The following is an 18,743-nucleotide window of genomic DNA, read 5'->3' as shown; positions in this document are numbered from 1 at the left end:
GTGAGCAACGTGAACGCCGCCAACTCAGCATTGTTCTTAGTAGTGCTCACTGTCCTCTTGAGGAACTCGGTGTCTTTTTTTTTATATAGCTCATTAATTACTAAATTAAAAAAAAGCAACTTTAAAAGTATTGATTTAACTGCAAATCCACCAATAGAGGCATTATAGTGCCTATTGAGAAATATACAACCGACTGCTTTCCATCAAGATAGGTACTGTGATTAAAATTTGGGGGGGCTCGAAAGAAAGCGCGCAAGATGTTAAAAAAAAGAACGTACCACGTTAATAGGCGCTTGGAGAGATTCTGAACCGGGGCTCATATAGAGAGCGCCCCAACAAAAGCCGCCCGGTAGAGTCCAGATTTCGACGTATCTCTATAGTAGCCCCCCTAACCCTACATAAAAAAAGAGAAAGAAATATACCCAGGAATCGCTGAACATGTACACCGCTTGTTTCACCACGACGTTGTTGATGACGGCTTGATTCTCTCCTCGGAACTGACGACCAACGACATCGTCGAAGCCATCGAGGATAGCAAGGAGGCGAAGGCGAAGGTCGAACAAGTCCCCCGTGATGAATAGACAGTGCGCGAGCCGAGAATTTTGACAACAAAGGGGGCAACAGCGACATTCGACACTCTACTGTTGTGCGTTGCGTCGCTCCCAGGTTTCGCCGTGGAGCGTGCCTTGAACCTCGGTATGCTGCAGTCGCACATTCCATCAGACGTAGTGTGCTCTTAAAAGACAATGGGCAACTTCTTTCATGATCTCATCAAATTCATAAAGGCTTTTTTTTTTTCGGAACTAACTTAGCCTACTTTATTGCCAGAGGTAAGGTGCGCGATCTATTCAACGAAGTGACTTGTATAACGAACGATTATTGAGTCCCCAAGTACTTCGTCATAATGGCGCTTGTTTGTATGAATAATTAGCGCAGGGCTAATTTTGACGAAGTCAACGTTTTGGTTGTTAACAGACTGCGTAAAGACCGAGGAGGTTTTGGCGACCGATGAAATTGCATCCGAGGCGACTGATCGTGGCCGTCGCCTCTCGACCATCATTTTCGCCAGCGGTCTGCGGTCAACGGTCTGGGGTCTGCGGGCAACGAATTACTTGCTGGAATACTTGTAAGATGGCACAGAAGTCCCGACACACAAGTGCGCGGTGCTATCACGTGGTACTTTTAGGTAGTACTTTTTCAAGCTTCGCACTATTTCTTTTTTGTAGCGCCAAAAACTTAAAACCATGGCAGCAATATTCATGAAAATAAATAGATTGGATATTTCTCAGCAGGCATTGAGAGCTTTGGGTTTAAATAAATACTCTTAGAGTTGGTTAATTATTTTGAAAATAATGACATAATATTTAGCAAAAATATACATATTTACTCGAGAGGGTAGTGAAGAATACTTGGTTGCATTCAGGTAGCCCAACCTGCTTTTTGAGAATTGGCATAAAGTAGCGCTGGAACACCTTGTATTAGTAAGGTGTTGCCGCATGGAAATGGTAAAAAGACACAAAAAAAAAACCACACACACACACATTAGTTTACACAGTGTCTCAGGTGTCCTTTGCAATTCGCATTGAGATTTGGGCATTACTGCACACGGAGGCCTGCCTAAGTGAGATGTGGCCAAACATACAGTTTGCCTGCATTTTATACAAAGAAGCGTCCCAAGCTAGTCTCGGTGGTTCAACGTGACTTTTACGGTAAGACAGCGTAGGAAAGGGTCTGTCTGCCTGTCTTCGTTTCCTGTACTGTCTTAAGTTCATGAACACAATGTATACGTTTTATATATATTTATTCCCTCTACATATGTTCTCGAGACTTAAACTTATCTCCGGAAAAACTCCGTGCAGTCGACGCTTGAGACCTCAGGAAACGGCAACAGCGGGAACAAAATATTTGTGGACGTGTTATTATCTTAATTAAGAAAATACCTTGTTTGAACAATCGAAGTTCACTCCGTGGGTGTTGAGGATTTGAAGTATTACAGGGTCTGAGCATGCCTTGATGGCTGTAACAGAGGGAATAGTAGGAGTAAGCAATAAGTCCTAACACAAACAAGTCCTGAAAACTACGAATCACTTGCGGCTAGCAATATTATTTATTCTTCGGGGCATTCAGATGGAACCTAAGGTCTTAAATGCTGTTCTCTTCGGATCCACCAGAAAAGGTAGAGGTGAAACATATGGACACTTGTGATCCATCCCGAACGTGCGGACGAGTCAGAATATACGAGTATGTATCTTGTCCCGCGAATTGAAATTGAGCATCTGCTAGCTGACACTGTTGTTGCGACTTGTGCGTGGAAGTCTACTCAAGTAGATTGAACATAAAAATGTATGATTGTGATCCTCTCTTCGATATTCTCTGATATTTACGATATTTATGTGTGCAGGTGCTTTGAAAGGATTGGATTACATTAAATCTGAGATCAGGCCATCGATGGTGACGATGGCAACGGAACCCGGCAATACGTCGGCGCGGGCTACGAATCCACAGACATGAAAAACGTTGCGATAGATAGCGCATACTCACGATACAATAACTACTGAATGTATTTTTCTATGTATCACTTGTCTGCACACCACTTAAAGAAATACATATACTGGCACTGGTGTCCGCCATCAGTTTCTCCAAGTTCATTTAATTTTAATTGTTTTGCGATTCCTGCGGTTCTGAAGTCCTTTAATGCAGCGGCGGGTACTTCCGCGACTACTCAAAACTCCAGCAAAACTCCTGCAATCTTTTGCGATCTTCTCTAAAATAAATGGCGGCGACGACAACACTGCGTAAATAACCATGGCGGCACCATTATGACGACATCGGCACGATAGTGGTGTTGTGGCGACTAGGGTGGCATGGCGGCGACGACGAAGCGGCATTACGCAGGCGATGCAACAAAAAAGAACACTACAGAATGACGACGATGCCACGACAATGACGGCACGACGACGACCACTACGACACCACAACGTTGATACCTCATTGACTGGGATATCAAAAACAGCGAAGAGCAGTCTTTTCAAGAGGAACGCTGTGAAATGCTTCTGCATCACGCACCAGCTATGGTGCTTGAGCGCATTGCATGCTGTTGCTTCCGAAATACATACGCGTACACCTTCAATCTCCTTAATTTCCGTGGCACGCGCCGTCAAGCCCGCACAAACTTCCAGGCGCAGAAGACACACGCTAGCGTAGTCTTTCGCGCGTCCGATTATTAATTGCACATCACCACAGTGGTGTGTTTACTTTTTTTTTCTGGCCCCGCATACACATACGTGTATTATATAAAAGCATGGAGGCCTCCCCATGTAGAAATTGCAGCAGTGGCTTAATGAACTTTTTATATTTATTTTTTATTTTATTTACAAATACTGCTGTCTCTATTTCGAGACATAGCAGGATTGGGTACACGATTTTAGTACAAACAAAAGACGAAACACTAAGATTATACAAAACAGATTAACAGGCGATATGGCTAGGTAATTGCTCCATGAGCTCTGCAAAAGGCAATGCGCGTAGCGAACCATCCAAGTTGTTCCATATTTCAACTGTGAGCGGAAAAAAAGAGAACTTAAAATAGTCTATATATATAGGCTATGACGGGTTGCGCGTGTGCTAGGAGATTTAAAAGAGAAGGAAGCCTGAATGCCGGATGACGTCTGATTGAGGTTGTGAAGCAATATGATTTGTTCACGTGTGCGCCTATGTTTCAAAGTCTGCAATGATAGTATGTGAGCATGTGATGAAGGTGAAAAGTTGCGATCATAATGACCATAGATGAATCTGATTGCTTTTTTCTGAACTGATTCCAAAAGGTCAATGTAACAAGCACAGTGAGGGGACCAACAGTTGACGCGTATTCCAGCATCGGGCGAACGAGCGATTTGTAAGCAGTTAGTTTACATTCCTTTGTTGCATTTTTAAAATTTTGTTTACGGTAAACGAGTTTCCGAAGTGCTTTCCCCGAGATGTGATTAATGTGTTTAATTTTAAGTTATGTGAAAAGATCACACCCAGGTATTTGAAGTCATTAACGTTGGACAAGTAACTGCCATTGGCATTGTAAGAGAAATGTAGCGGCTTCTTTTTGTTACCAAAGGTCATTGCGACTGTTTTAGTGAAATTAATTTTCATTTGCCAAGTGTTACGCCATTCGCAGAACAATGAAAAAACATTGTTTAATTTTTGTTGATCATTAGCATTGGTAACAGTGCGGTATAGGACGCAGTCATCAGCATATAGACGCACCTTGACGGCGGCATTACCAGTAACATTTACTACATCATTAATGTAAATTACAAATAACAGAGGTCCAAGCACCGAACCCTGAGGCACACCTGATGTGACTGTGACTGATGTTGACTGTGCGCGATTAAAAGTGACGAATTGAGTTCTTAATTGTAGGGAGAGAGAGAGAAACGAGAAGGGAAAGGTAGGGAGGTTAACCAAGGACATGCCCGGTTGGCTACCCTACGATTGGGGAGAGGGAAGGGGTAAGAACAGATAAGGAGCGAGAATATAAATAATCGTAAAGAGTCAGTCACTCACACAGTCAGAGAGAGAGAGAGACCCACTACGTCTTGCTCAGCGACCAAGTCGTCCCGTCACGGTCTCCTTCTACTGAAGACGACGAGGACGTGAGCGCGAGCAAGAACCTTGTAGCGTAGGGACTTATAGCATGCATGTGTTACATGTACTTTAGTCACTGTTTGATGTGTGCGTCGTTCTGTTTGTACAGTATTTTACAGAGTGCTCTCTCTTAATTGTAAGTAGTCAGTAATCCAGTCTAGTAATTTAGACCCATTGAATATTGCACGCAGTTTACACAGAAGCTTTTATGTTTGCATGATTAGTTTGCACTTATCATGCAAACAAGTGTAACTTTCTGTCTGATCAGCTCTGCAGCTCTTAATATCCTTTCTCGAGTATAGCCTGCATTGTGGGGCTGAGCTGCAACAGGTGGTAAATGTACACTTAGATGCTGGAGCAACCCACTTTGGAGGGCTCACGGGGTTTTGGGGTGTTGGCCCCAGGCCAAAGTGATGGATGGCATAAGGACTCTTCAGCCCGTATCTCCAGAGAGAGGCTTTCTCCAACCGAGAAAGATTACGGGGAGCGGAGCACACGCGGATAGATTAAGGAGTGCGTGTCCCAACGGAGAAGTGATTGTTGGACGAAGAATGATTGAGCGAAAGACTGAAGAAAGTGTACCAGGTGCGATTTCTCGTGTGGAAATGAGTAGAATGTCCCGGCACCCAGTCTATATTGACCTCTGAAAGTGAATAATCTTCTTGTAAAAGAGCCGGTAGTATTGATTAAATGCTGGGGCATTACGTACTAAAACCACGATCTGATTATGAAGCAGCCCGGTAGCATTTCTTGAGTGAGGGGGTCAAGGAAACATTAGGCTCAGCCGCTCGATAAGCACGCCCCCCCCCCCCCCCACCGCCCCACCCCACACACACACACACAAACGCACAGACAAAGAGAAGAGAGCGAGAGAGAATAAGGAGAGAGAGAGAGAGAGAGAGAGAGACAGACAGACAGACAGACAGACAGACAGACAGACAGACAGACAGACAGAGACAGAGACAGACAGACAGACAGACAGACAGACAGACAGACAGACAGACAGACAGACAGACAGACAGACAGACAGACAGACAGACAGACAGACAGACAGACAGACAGATAGATATGGATGAGCTGGAGAAATACGATAGGTTGTCTAGAAGGAAGACATCAATTGCTGCAAATCAGAGCCAAGAAGAGAAAAAAATCACAAATGTGCTACGACAACGTGGAAGACTTACCATAAAAAGGCGTCACACGGGGTATTTCCTCACGCCATAGCTTTATCTTCGCTTCCAAATCTCGTAAATCACAAACAAAAAAGGCATCGTCTGCATTCTGTCAAGAAAACATTGGTTGCTTAAGGTATGGTACAATGTACCGAAATGCAAATAATTTAATATGTTTACCGAATTTTAATACCAATATTACGCAGTCACAGTAACGATACTTTGCACATTACGAACTTGTTTCGAGCGCCGAGCGCCACGCAGTTCCATTCAATAATATTTAACTATGCCTACAGGCCTATCTGAAGAAGCAAAGTGTCTCTATGTGAAACTTTTCATTTTTGCAAGGAATTTTTTCTTGTAATTATAAATTAAAAAAAATAATTCTCGGACCTGCGCTATAAAGGATATCCCAACTATCATGCACCAAGATTTAAAAATATGCAAATGCCATGTGGCTGGACAAGAACCAAGGTAATATTGTTGGCCGTCGCTTGGAGATACTCAGAATATGTTTTTGCATTTCGCCTAATTACATCATCATTAGCGTAATTTTTATGCCCACTACACGACGAAGGCCTCTCCATGCGACCTGTCTTGCGCTAGCTGATTCCAGCTTGCACCTGCAAATTCTCTAACTTCATCACCCCACCTAGCTTTCTGCCATCCTCGACTGCGCTTCCCTAGTACAAGCTTGGTACCCATTCTGTAACTCTAATGGTCCACCGGTCATCCATCCTACGCATTACATGGCCTGCCCAGCTCCATTTTTTTCTCTTAATGTCAATTAGAATATCAGCTATTCCCGTTTGCTCTCTGATCTACACCGATCTCTTCCTGTCGGGTGACGTTAGGCCTAACAATTTTCGTTCCATCGCTCTTTGTACGGTCCTTAACTTGTTCTCGAGCTTCTTTGTTAACCTCGAAGTTTCTGCCCCATATGTTAGCACCGGTAGAATGCAATGATTGTACACTTTTCTTTTCAACGACAGTGGTAAGCTCCCAGTCAGAATTTGGCAATGCCTGCAGTATGCACTTCAACCAATTTTATTCTTCTGTAAGTTTTCTTCTCATGAACAAATTCCCTTGTGAGTAACTGACCTAGATAAACGTACTCCTTTAGAGACTCTAGATGCTGACTGGCGATCCTGAATTCTTGTTCCCTTGCCACGCAATTGAACATTATCTTTGTCTTCTGCATATTAATCTTGAACCCCACTCTTACACTTCCTCAGTTAAGGTCCTCAATCATTTGCTGTAATTCGTCCCCATTGTTGCTGAATAGGACAATATCATCTGCAAACCGAAAGTTGCTGAGATATTCGCCGTTGATCCTCACTAATTAGCCTTCCGAGTCTAAGACCTTGAATACTTCTTTTAAGGATGCAGTGAATAGCACTGGAGAGATTGTGTTTCCTAATTTCTATCCCCCTTTCCCGGCCCCTCAGATGCTGAGCCGTGCTCCCTATAAGGGCTACAGAAACATGCATATTTCCTCTTATCCTCGACCTCTACTACTACTACTACTACTACTACTACTACTACTACTACTACTACTACTACTACTACTTGCTTGACTCGTTTCTTGACAGGTAACTTTCTACATAATTACATATTTAGTCTTAATTAATTAATAAACTTCTCAAATATTATAATTAGATGTAAAGTGTCTATGAGAAAATTGTAGAGCAACATGAAAAACTCCCGATGCAGCATTCGTTTTCTTAATACGTGCTACATAAAAGTGTTTTGTCGAGCGTGAAAGAAGCCAGCGAATACACGCAAAGCGCCTCGAGCGGCCAGTCGCGCGGCAATTTGCGTGTATTCGCGGAGCTAACGGAATATATTTCTTCCTGTGGCAGCTAGTTAGAACTGTCGCGTCTAGTGGCTTCTTCATGCCATCCTGAGATTAATGGTTTACAGATGAAAAGAGTAAGAGAAAATGTATATGATATGTATGTAGGGTTCAGCGTTTTTTGTTAAATCCGTAAAACAAAGCAAACAAGGTACACTGTATTTTTTCTACTTATTTAGGCTTTTACCGAATACGGCCAGGTGAAAGAAAATTTACTAGAGAGTTAAGACGGCGATAGGGTGCGCAACTATGCGATGCTACACGCGCTCCGATGCAAGGAGCATGTTTCAAGCACAATCACTCGTCAGTATGCCTACAAAGGAAAATGCATTTAGAGACAATGTCTTTCTTAGCGAGTTATCCCCACTTTCCCGTAACGGGTATGTTTGTTTTTAACCGCTTTCGTGGACTGATTCCTGAGATAGTGCAGTCTAAAAGTAGGGGATGACCCCGAAGATAGTGATGTGAAAAAAAAAAAATCTAAGCATTCCGACGCTTCTCTTATTCTTCTGACGCTAGGGGTGATGCGATAGGGTGACGTGCGCAGTTACTCCACCGCATTATCACACCCAGATAGCTCAGAAAGGCATTGTCCTTGATCGACATCGTCTATAGGTTAAATCACTCTCCAACAGTTTTTTTTCGTGCCGCTGCAACAAAATTGAGAGTAGGGAGCGGGGGTTGGTGGACAGTACGAAGATTGGCGGGGAGTCCTTTTTCAACGAACTTTTTATTTGCTTGATTTTCTTTTGATTTGATGGTCTAGAATTGGTGCCTGCCAATTCTTGACCACTCCTCCAGAATGAGTATGTGTTACTGCGACACAGTAGGTACAGAATCTTTGTGTATTTTAATTTTAATTGAATTATGGGGTTTTACGTGCCAAAACCACCATCTGATTATGAGACACACCGTAGTGCGGGGGGGGGGACTCCGGATAATTTGGACCACCTGGGGTTCTTTCACGTGCACCTAAAACTAAGTACACGGGTGCTTACTGCATTCTTTGTGTGTATATCGGCATTTATGCGAACACCTGCCATTGCCATTCTTCCTTCGACTAGCATCATACATTGCCTGCGTCCTCATGACATTGCTGGGTAGACGCCACATACTATGGATTCACCGGATTTGGTGTTCAAACTTCAGCATAGCTTGTCAGTGGTGTAGTGCATAAACCTAAAGAATGCCTGATATTACTGTTACCCCCTTGATGGTGGATAAACATAAACATTGCATGAGATTACACGTTGCTAGGATGAAAGTAAACAGTTGTAGGCGTCGCTGTTAGTTTCACGAAAACTTCGCTACCCATAGATTCGAATATGTCCGTTGGATGCATATCTATATTTTTGTATTAGGCGTTGGAGCTCTGTACCCACGTAAGGTTGCATATATTGTCGCCCTCTATTACTATTTGAATATCAAGCACACTCCCTGCCTATTCACATCACCTACATCACAACATAGTCACTTAATATCTGCACAGTCACATCGCCGTACGCCTTTGTGCCCTTCCTTGCTGCTTCTCGAAGCATTGTTATTCTGTTTAGTAAATGCAATTACAGCGTTGGAGAGCAGGACTTAAAGTCATACAGCACGCTACAGCATCAACAAAATTAATCAATCAGGCATTCATCCACCCCTCGCCCTCCAAAAAGAAAAAGAAAAAAAAATGAAAGAAAAAAAAACAAAGAACAGTAAGATGAGATCGCCTGGAGAAATTATTCATAAAATAAAGCCGGTGAAAGTTCATCTAGCAAGCAATATATTCACCGAATTAATCAATTTTCTTGTGTAAATAAAAATCGAAAAAGGTACATCAAATTTACAGAAAGTAAAAGCCGTTAACACTGAACCCTATTTAAATGGGACCAAAACCTTCAAGCGTGTCTACTGCTTTCAATTATGTACAGGAAAATATAAACTACGAAGGGCAGAACCATTCTGACTATTCATTTCTCTAAACACCCCAAAAGTTTTCACAGACTCTGCAATGTAATTCTCGCCTGTGTTATTACAGGAACGTTCCATTCGTCGAAACATATTCGTCAAGAAATATATTTGTGTGAACGCTTGACAAATAAAATGCAAAGCTTTGAGCGCTCGATGGTTCAATAACGAGCACTTGAAATTCGTGTTCCGCGCTGCTTTAAAAAAAATGTCCGACATAAGCGGACTCGTGAAAGTTTATATTCCGGTATCAGATGCCTATTATATGCGTAAGAGCCGCAGAAGCGTTTTTAAGCGTGAACCTGGCTTGCTTGTATAGCAGAGGTACGAGAAATATAGCGGCAACGCTTCACACTAACGCAACAAGTGCCAAACAACTGTTGCAAGTACACCCAAAATAACTTCGATTGCGAAAAGTTTATGCTATGAATGTATAAAATCACATAAACTGCAGAGAGGATAATTAACTCGACAGTGTCTTGGATGTCACGTTTGACGCCATAATGCATCACTTGAAGGAAACACGATTTTTGAAAGATAACAGTTAGAACTGAAGGGCATGTTTACGGTACGCGATCGCGCGAACATATTTCAACATTACCTGTGATTCAATGACTTTTCGGGCGACATCCGTGACTTTTTCCTCAACGTGAACCAAATCTTCGCTGTCCTTGCTTTCTCCCATTGCGAACCCCGCGCTGCTCTAACTGCGAAACGAAAATGCCGGTGCTCCTTCTTTTTAACCGAGCGCACAAAGAACGGCGCTAAAAGCAAGGACAAAGTGCGCAGCCTACTGACGACCACAAAAACACGAATGCAAGAGAGAGATAACAAAACCGCAGACACGCGAAGAGCTGGAACAACGCAACGCGGCACAAACACGTAGCTTCGCCTCGCAGTAGCTGAAAGAATACGAGGCTGTGACTATTTTTCGTAAAGCCTTTTTCCAGTGTCGAGAGAAGAAAAATAGAAAAGCCGGCAGCTGTCGTCAGAGGTGACGCGCTGGTGATGACCAGCGTAAGAGACAATCTTTGAACGCCTCGACAAATACGTGCTCGCCGCAGCTTTTTCACTTACCCAACAGTGGCTCTTACCGCTCTCGCTTCGAGTGAAATAAATGTCACGCTACTGTTCCGCAAAAAGGCACTCTCCGTAGAACCACTGTAATAGCGATGAAGCATCGGTGACTCTCAAGATTTGGCTAGACTGGAACAAGGAGGTCGTCGGCTAAGAGCTTACCGCAAGTACCGCTTAAAGAAAGAAAAAAAGGGGGAAAAAGGAACATATCGCGTACAGACCCGTCTTTCGTATTCTTTTTTTTTCTCTCTTTTCTAGTCGTGCTGAAACCAGGCAACCAGCTCGTCGTCATTACTGGCGTGCAGGTTCGACGAAGGACCCTGGGTGTAGTTTCGTAGCATAGATCTGTGGTTACGAAGAATTAAAAGGAAAGCGAAAGAAACTCCATTCTGCCAAACCTTCTTTAAGAGAATTGCCTTCCTACCTAAGGCAGCAAGGATGAGTTACTACGGGGTACATTTTTCGCGCAGTTGTAGTGCACATCCCCTTTTTACTTCGGTAAAACGCATACGAAGCGATAAATAATTTGTGAAAGAACATTGTGTGGTAAATTGAAATAATTTCGCTGCACAATTTAGTAGTAAGGTTAGAAATTGTTTTATTTGGTGCGAAATCTGAACAGGAGCAAATTGGTGATGACATGAGAGAGCATGACTATTGGGTAAGCGAGAGACCGGTGCATTTCATTGGCGGGTTGTTAGATGATCTTGACCCAACGTTCATTTTTTAAATTCAATAATATAAATTTATTTAACACATTGGCTGTTTCTAGGTGGCACTGGCTACGTTTCGTTGCAAGTCATGCAAAAAATGAATGCAGAACGAAAGCACTGAAACACATGGAAGACCGTGTAAGAACATGAATGCATCTAGGGTTCATCAGACGAATAAAATGAAGACACAGAATAGATGAGAAGAGCACACAGACATGCATAATTCTGTAAACAGGTACAAGGGAAAGATTCCTAGAACACGTACAGAAAATTATAGTTTTGTATAGGAGTGGACAAACGCAGCAGAACATACTGGAAGACATAACAGATAACTACATTTAACAAACTTAAGCTTGAATTACTAATATGCGCTATGTTTTATTTAGACATTTAGATATTTGTGATGGAGAAGCTCATCGACATAGAGTGTTATTGATCCTCTAACGTATGTGCATCAGCAGAAACACCTGAACCGACTCACTACGGCCTTATTTATTGATGTTAAAAGCGCCTATAACAATACAGCTCATCATGCAATCCTAGACGCCTCAGAAGCTGTTTAGATCTTTGGACACGTCTTTCGCCGGATACACAGCTATTTGTGTGAAAGATCTTTATTTTGACTGAATACAGATCAACGCCGCCTAGTTACACCTCTCGTGGATTGCCACTAGGCGGATTACTTAGACCTACACTGTTCAACCAGGCACTTTTTGGTCTCTTAGATTTGTTGCCGCAAATCGTGCAGCTTTTCATATATGCGGATGATATTTGCACAAGGGCATCAGGAGTGACACGGCGCAAGTCCGCGCACGACTTCAGAAGGTTTCAATGGCAGTGTCAACAAATCTAAGAAGGCAAGGCCAGGAGCTTTCCCCTGACAAGTGTGCACTCGTTGCTCTTACTCGCCAAGCAATGGCCCCGTACGCTTTACGAATCAACGGAAAAATTGCACTAATAAGGCGAAAGCACCGATTTCTTAGTGTTATCGTCGATAGAGACTTCTCTTTTTTGCCAAAACAATTGCAGAACATCAGGCCTACTTGTCAACACAATTCACGCCTGCTACACGACTGTCAGTACCACTGTGGTGTCTGCACGAGCCTCAAGTGTAATTGACAATTCCAGGCATCCGACAAAGACCTAAGCTAGAGACCCGTTGAAAGCTTTAAGGCAAGTAACCTTGCAACACATTTACAATGTGCACAGGACCCGGCAACATGTATACACAGATGGTTCGGTGAAACTCAACAGCTCAGCTGCTGCAGTTGTCATCCTGGCAAAATCTGAAGAAATCAAGTTGAAGACATTATGTATGACCCTATCGAGGAGTCAGAACTTGTTGCAGTCCGTGCTGCCCTTGAATTCATGAATCAGGAGCCACTGCAACAATCGACAGTTTTCTGCGACTGCAACGCAGCCCCCCAAACCATACAAAATAGTATACCTCACGGGCTCAACGAATAATTCATATCGGAAATTCGATAGACCTATCATTGCAGCCATGACAAGAAACATAACAATTTTCCAGTGCTTTTCGAATATCAGCGAGAAGCTGTCTGATATGCGTATGAGAGCGGTAGATGTGTTTTGATTCCGCTTTCGCGAACTGACGCTGTGGTTGGGTTGCACTCGACGGCCCGCGAATGTAGTACATTGCCCCTATGCGACTCTAATGCTTTCAATGCTTTCCCTGATGGGGGCGAAATGCGAAAACACCCATATACTTAGATTTAGGCGCACGTTAAAGAAGCCCAGGTGGTCCAAATTTCCGGAGTCCCCCATTACGGCGTGCTTCATAATCAGATCGTGGTTTTGGCACGTAAAATCCCATAATTTAATTTTTTTATTGCTTTCCCCATGTGTCGTTTATAGTCCTCGTCTCCCGATATACAGCTGCATCTACCGTCTAGATTACCACGACGCGAAAAGACAATGATATATTGTTTGAGGCTCGGCGTCACATTTACTAACTCCTATGCCTTCCTCATTGGAATGGCCAACAGGCCCACGTGTGACACATGCAGCTGTGCCGAGACACTCACAAACATTATCTGTGCCAGCCCGCGCTCTAATGCCCAGAGGTAAGTGGTGTGCACAGTGCTGGACCAACAGGACAGTCGTCCACTTTCAGAACAAAACGTTCTAAGAGAGTGCTCCCAAAGAAACTCCTGCAGAAGGATTTATTCACTGTAATCGTGTTCCTGAGGTCTACAGGCTTTTATGATAGACATTGCGATTTAAAAGCGCCACCTGCTTCCGCTTTATAATGCACTCGGTCACTTTCTTTGAGCTCGTCTCTCTGTCTCCTACTCTTTCCTTCCACTCACATGCTCTATTTATCCCCATACACCTTCCCCCCGAGTAGGGTAGCCAACCAGAACTACCTCTGGCTAACCTCCCTTCCTTTCTATGCATCCTTTCTGTCTCTCGCTAGACATTTGTGAAAATGGACTCACACACGAAAATGTAGTACAAGCTTGCGATCGTGGTATTTTTTAGGATGTCGAAAACAACCTGCGCTGCCTTTTTCTGCTCTGCTGTCGGCCCCCCCATTCATCAATACTTTGTTTTTCAGGTCAACAATCGACGATCTCTCTTTCTTTCTTTCTATATATATATATATATATATATATATATATATATATATGTGTGTGTGTGTGTGTGTGTGTGTGTGTGTGTGTGTGTGTGTGTGACGTACTGCACAAGGACGGTGCGGTGCATTAGTGGGGAAGTAGGAAGATGAAGAATAAAGGCAGTGTTCGGGCGACCATGTTTTGAGGCAACAACAACAACCATGTTTGCTTCCGTCCGCAACCTCCTGCTCGCGTCACACAAGTCGACAGGATGAAGACCTAGCAGCCACCTCATGAGCCACGCATCATCATAAAGTATTTCGCGCCACGCCATGAACCCCAAGTGCATAGATCCACCAACTACACCGACCAGCATCATGACCGCATCACCGCAAGCCCTGGACATACCCAAGTACACCGGATCATTGGACGATGGACCCGTGGAAGATTGGTTTCGTCTGTTCGAGCTCCACGCATCTGCTGCATCATGGTCGGAACGGGATATAGTCTCCAACTTCAATGACTACGTCACCGGTGAGGCATTTCGCTTCTACCTCACGCACACCTTCAAAAATAATGAATCATGGAAGAAAATCAAAGAAGAGATGATGAGTCAATTTCAAGTATATGTCGCAGATCCCTCCATTATCCACCAGCTGGATACGTTTCAATTGGGTCGCCGCAGTTACACGCAGACTCAACGTAACTATCATCATCAGTGGCAAACAAGGCCTCGTATGAGGAGATTGTGGATGAATTTCCCATGTAGTGATCCTCCCGAGAAGACGACACAGAAACGCACGCCTAGCATGATGATGACTACCACAGAGCCATCTCCACTATCTATGCTCTCGACACAACGCAGGAATAATGTCCCTGAACAATCCGACGCATTCACACCGCTGTCTTGTACGCATGGACCACCACCAGGTTTTGCATCTCGTGACACTTTCACGGCTGTAAGACAACGCGACGTCTCAAGCGCAACTACTATTTATTCTGATGAAGCAAATTCGACTTGCTATCCGACAATAGGTCAGAGGGAAATCACCAGCAGCATGTGCTCTTTTCTCGAAGAAAACAATACTATTTCAGCAGCTACGGATGTGCCATGTGCATTTGGAGACCAAACCACTTCGCAACAAATAAACTTTCTTCCACTGCCACTGCAGAAGCGTCGCAAACCCTAAGCGTCACACACTGCCATAAGACAACAGCACCCATTCATCATGTCGTCGCTGCAGCCTCAGAAGAGCCTTCTGTGGAGCCTGACACAATGCTTCTGCCATCAGACAAGTCTCCCACAAGCGAGCAATGCACCAGCTACCCACAGATTACCACGTCGGTTTGCAAAACAAATCAAAGGCCAAATGTGCAGGAAAGACTAGCCCAGCAGCTCCCGCATTAATATCAAAACGATCAACATCAACTCCATCAACAACTTCAGTGACTCCGACGAACGCTTAGACATAATCGACGACGAAGAGCATCACCGAAAACCCAGATGCAACAAAAAAGTCGTGAGCGCGCAAGCCAGCTAAACCCAAGGCGAGCCCATGTAGGTTGTGTCCCAAGAAATGAACATCACCAAGGACTTTTACAACATGATCAGTCAAGACTGCGCCTATTGCGGGGACAATTGCGACGACACCAAATGTGATGGCGAAGAGGACCACGTTCTGGCCTCAGAAACCTCGAACAACAAGCAGCCATTTCAGGAAACGCGCATCTCAAACCATCAGAACCGAGGAAATTAACGCGCCAACGGTACATCTCACGTGAGCGCACTATCCCACTAAAAACTCGCAACGTGCATCCCTTCATCTGCACTAATTTCAAGAACAACCCCCGCTCCTGCTACTTCAATGCACTTGAACTATACGCACTTGCATCAGGGGCTCAACGCATACTACGATCAGTGTTCACGAGCTACGGCACATGCAGACGTCGTCCGGTACGAAACAGTCAGGCTCGTCCACCAGAGCTATGCGTCAAGTTACCGGATCGCTACACGTTTCTTTGAAGTTGTCAAGGGTTACAGAGCCATCTTGGACTAACGCACATTCTTATGCTTTCGATTCATCCGCCCTTGCAACTATGACTCTTTCGAGGGGAGGGGGAAGCGTGTGACGTACCGCACAAGGACGGTGCGGTGCATTAGTGGTGAAGGAGGAAGATGAAGAATAAACGCAGTGTTAGGGTCGCCATGTTTGCTTCCCTCCATAACCTCCTGCTCGCGTCATATATATATATATATATATATATATATATATATATATATATATATAAAGAGAGACAGAGAGAGAAGCTCTCTCTCTCTCTCTCTTTTTGAGATTGTAGACCATTGATCTCACACCTTTACACCAGCCCCAGTGCTTTATTTTGCAGTATCATGTCGTGGGAATTCCAGAAGGAGGTGGCTCGCATCCGCGATGAGGCAAGAGTGCTGCGGACTATAGCGACGCATAGCACTTAGTACAAGTTACGCATATATGTTGCATCAAGCCACAGACGATGCGACAAATTTACAATATGTTTATTCTCGATCACAGTTGACGGAATGGACAACTGAATCGAATCGTCAACAAAGCCTACGGGGATAACTATCTCAGCAGTAGGGGAAATTCATTTCGCGAGAGAGGAAAATGCTATGTTTCATCATTTACATGCACTTGTCTTGTTGCTGCAACAGCTGCAGTGATTTCAATAATATTTTAGGGTCCTGGTATCCACAGAAATTTTATAACGTGATTCCCTGTACAAGTTCTTGTGTGCTGTTTCAGGGTTTCGTACGCTAAGCATGCTCTCAAAGCACTCCTTTCTGCTATCTTTAGCAAAATGAGGGCGGCTAGATAATCGCAAAATTGTGCAGATCCACCAGCAATGTTTGAATTTAGGCGATGAAAAAATTTAGTAAAACGTTTAATTAAATGCTATGCAACAAACAGAGATTCGTACGAATAATCCTGTGAAAAATGTAATCTCACGCAATGTTAACGTTTATATATACCAAAAGTCGACCACAACTTTAATGCAATGCAGCTCTTATGTTTATGCACTACATCGCTCAGAAGCTGTGCCGAAATTCAAACACGAATAGAGCCTAATGCAGAGTGCCAGAAGACGGAATGAGAACGATGGAATTATCATGACTACATGACCACGGCGGCGTGACCACAGCGAATTCTCAAAGACTAAATCAACACACGAAATGACGGCGGCAGGATAACGATGAAATGGGATGACGACGCTGGAATCACGACGATGACGACAGCCTAACAACCATGGGTATGACCACAAATAAGTGACGACGACGCAATGACGAAGATGGTATGAGAACGGCATAACTACGGTGGCATGATGACGATGGTATGACGATGGTGGAATGACGACGACAGCATAATTACGTCAGCACAATCACGATGGAATGACTACGACGGAATAATGAGAATGAAATGATGATGAGGAGGAAATGACAACGCAGTGACGACAGAGTGAGGGCGGCAGAGATCGCGACGGCATGCCAAAGGATGAATGATGACAACGGAATGTACGTGAACAAATCATGACGACAGAATGACGACGATGGCAGGATTAATGCCGTGTTTGCGTCGAAGCTTACACCCGCTCTTATGCAAATCATGTGTCACCCTCAGCCTCGGTTTGTCCGGTACCGCAAATTGTGCAAGACAGACACTTCGTATGTATGTATCACAATTTTTCTTCTTGATAATATAAAACTAGACGAGAGGTTGGTGCATTGGTGCTGGTAACTCTTCTTTGCAGGGAAAGTAAAACTAACAGCACAAATAAAAGGACCTGGAAAGCAATAGAGACAGTCAAATATAACGAAAATTTGCGAAGTTCAGCGCAAGATTGAAGCAAGGCACAGAAGAGAGTAAAAAATTCACGGAGAAACTGCTGTGGGAGTTGTCTAAGTATGCGTAAGCATTGTGCGACTTGCTCATCTACACGCAGCCCGGTGTAATTACTAATGTTATGAAACTTCATCCGACTATTATAAACCCTTATCAACCCTCATCGGTCGTTATCAACCTTATCAAACAGGATCCGACCCTTATCAACTCTTATCGGTCCTGATCCACCTGGATGTCCAGCGAAGCTGTTGCAAAACCACCACTAGAATTGCTTAGGGGATCATCATCATCATCATCATCATCTTCAACATCATCATCATCATCAGCCTATATTTATGTCCACTGCAGGACGAAGGCCTCTCCCTGTGATCTCCAATTACCCCTGTCTTGCGCTAGCTGATTCCAACTTGCGCCTGCAGATTTCGTAACTTCATCACCCCACCTAGTTTTCTGCTTAGGGGGTACGCAATGCTTTATTGATGGTTCGGTTGTTTTGAGCTTGTTCTTTATTAAAACGTAGGCTGTTCTGTGTGTTGTATGGGTGATTTCAATGAATGTATGCTTCCCTTTGCTGAGCGCTTGTAGCCTCTGCCTTACGTGGGTATGAGACATTGGATTTTTTTTGCTTGCTTGCGAAGGAAGCGGTACTCCCTGCTTTGCGGCAGGAGCGTCGCCCCCCACGTCAACACTTGTTTCCCGGCCCACATGGCACCTCAGGTCTCCCCGGTCGTTCCCCACGCCAACGAGCTGCCCGACGCCCGCGCGCGCGAAATCACCCACCGCGCCGGGGAAACGCCGCTCGAGGCCACGGACGCGGAGCTCCACAAGGACTCACTCCACACGTTTAACGAGATTTAAGAGCACTATCAGCTCGGCAGGAG

General features: G+C 44.1%; 1 protein-coding gene across 1 annotated transcript in view; it reads right to left on the bottom strand.

Moving 5' to 3' along the window:
- Positions 1–10,484, bottom strand: part of LOC119436243 (ornithine decarboxylase-like) — a 31,158-nt gene extending 20,674 nt beyond the window's left edge. The window contains exons 1-3 of the mRNA XM_037703034.2: positions 10,220–10,484; positions 5,823–5,919; positions 1,941–2,017 (exon numbers count right to left, since the gene is read on the bottom strand). Coding sequence (XP_037558962.1) covers positions 1,941–2,017; positions 5,823–5,919; positions 10,220–10,303 — 258 coding nt within the window. The 5' untranslated portion in view covers positions 10,304–10,484. The remainder of the gene's footprint in view (positions 1–1,940; positions 2,018–5,822; positions 5,920–10,219) is intronic.
- Between the last annotated feature and the right edge of the window lie 8,259 nt (positions 10,485–18,743).

This window comes from Dermacentor silvarum, chromosome 1, assembly GCF_013339745.2.
Source record: "Dermacentor silvarum isolate Dsil-2018 chromosome 1, BIME_Dsil_1.4, whole genome shotgun sequence".
In the NCBI taxonomy this organism is placed as follows: Eukaryota; Metazoa; Arthropoda; class Arachnida; order Ixodida; family Ixodidae; genus Dermacentor; species Dermacentor silvarum.
Note: the sequence above shows the minus strand (reverse complement) of the source record. Positions and strands in the feature narration are given on the sequence as shown.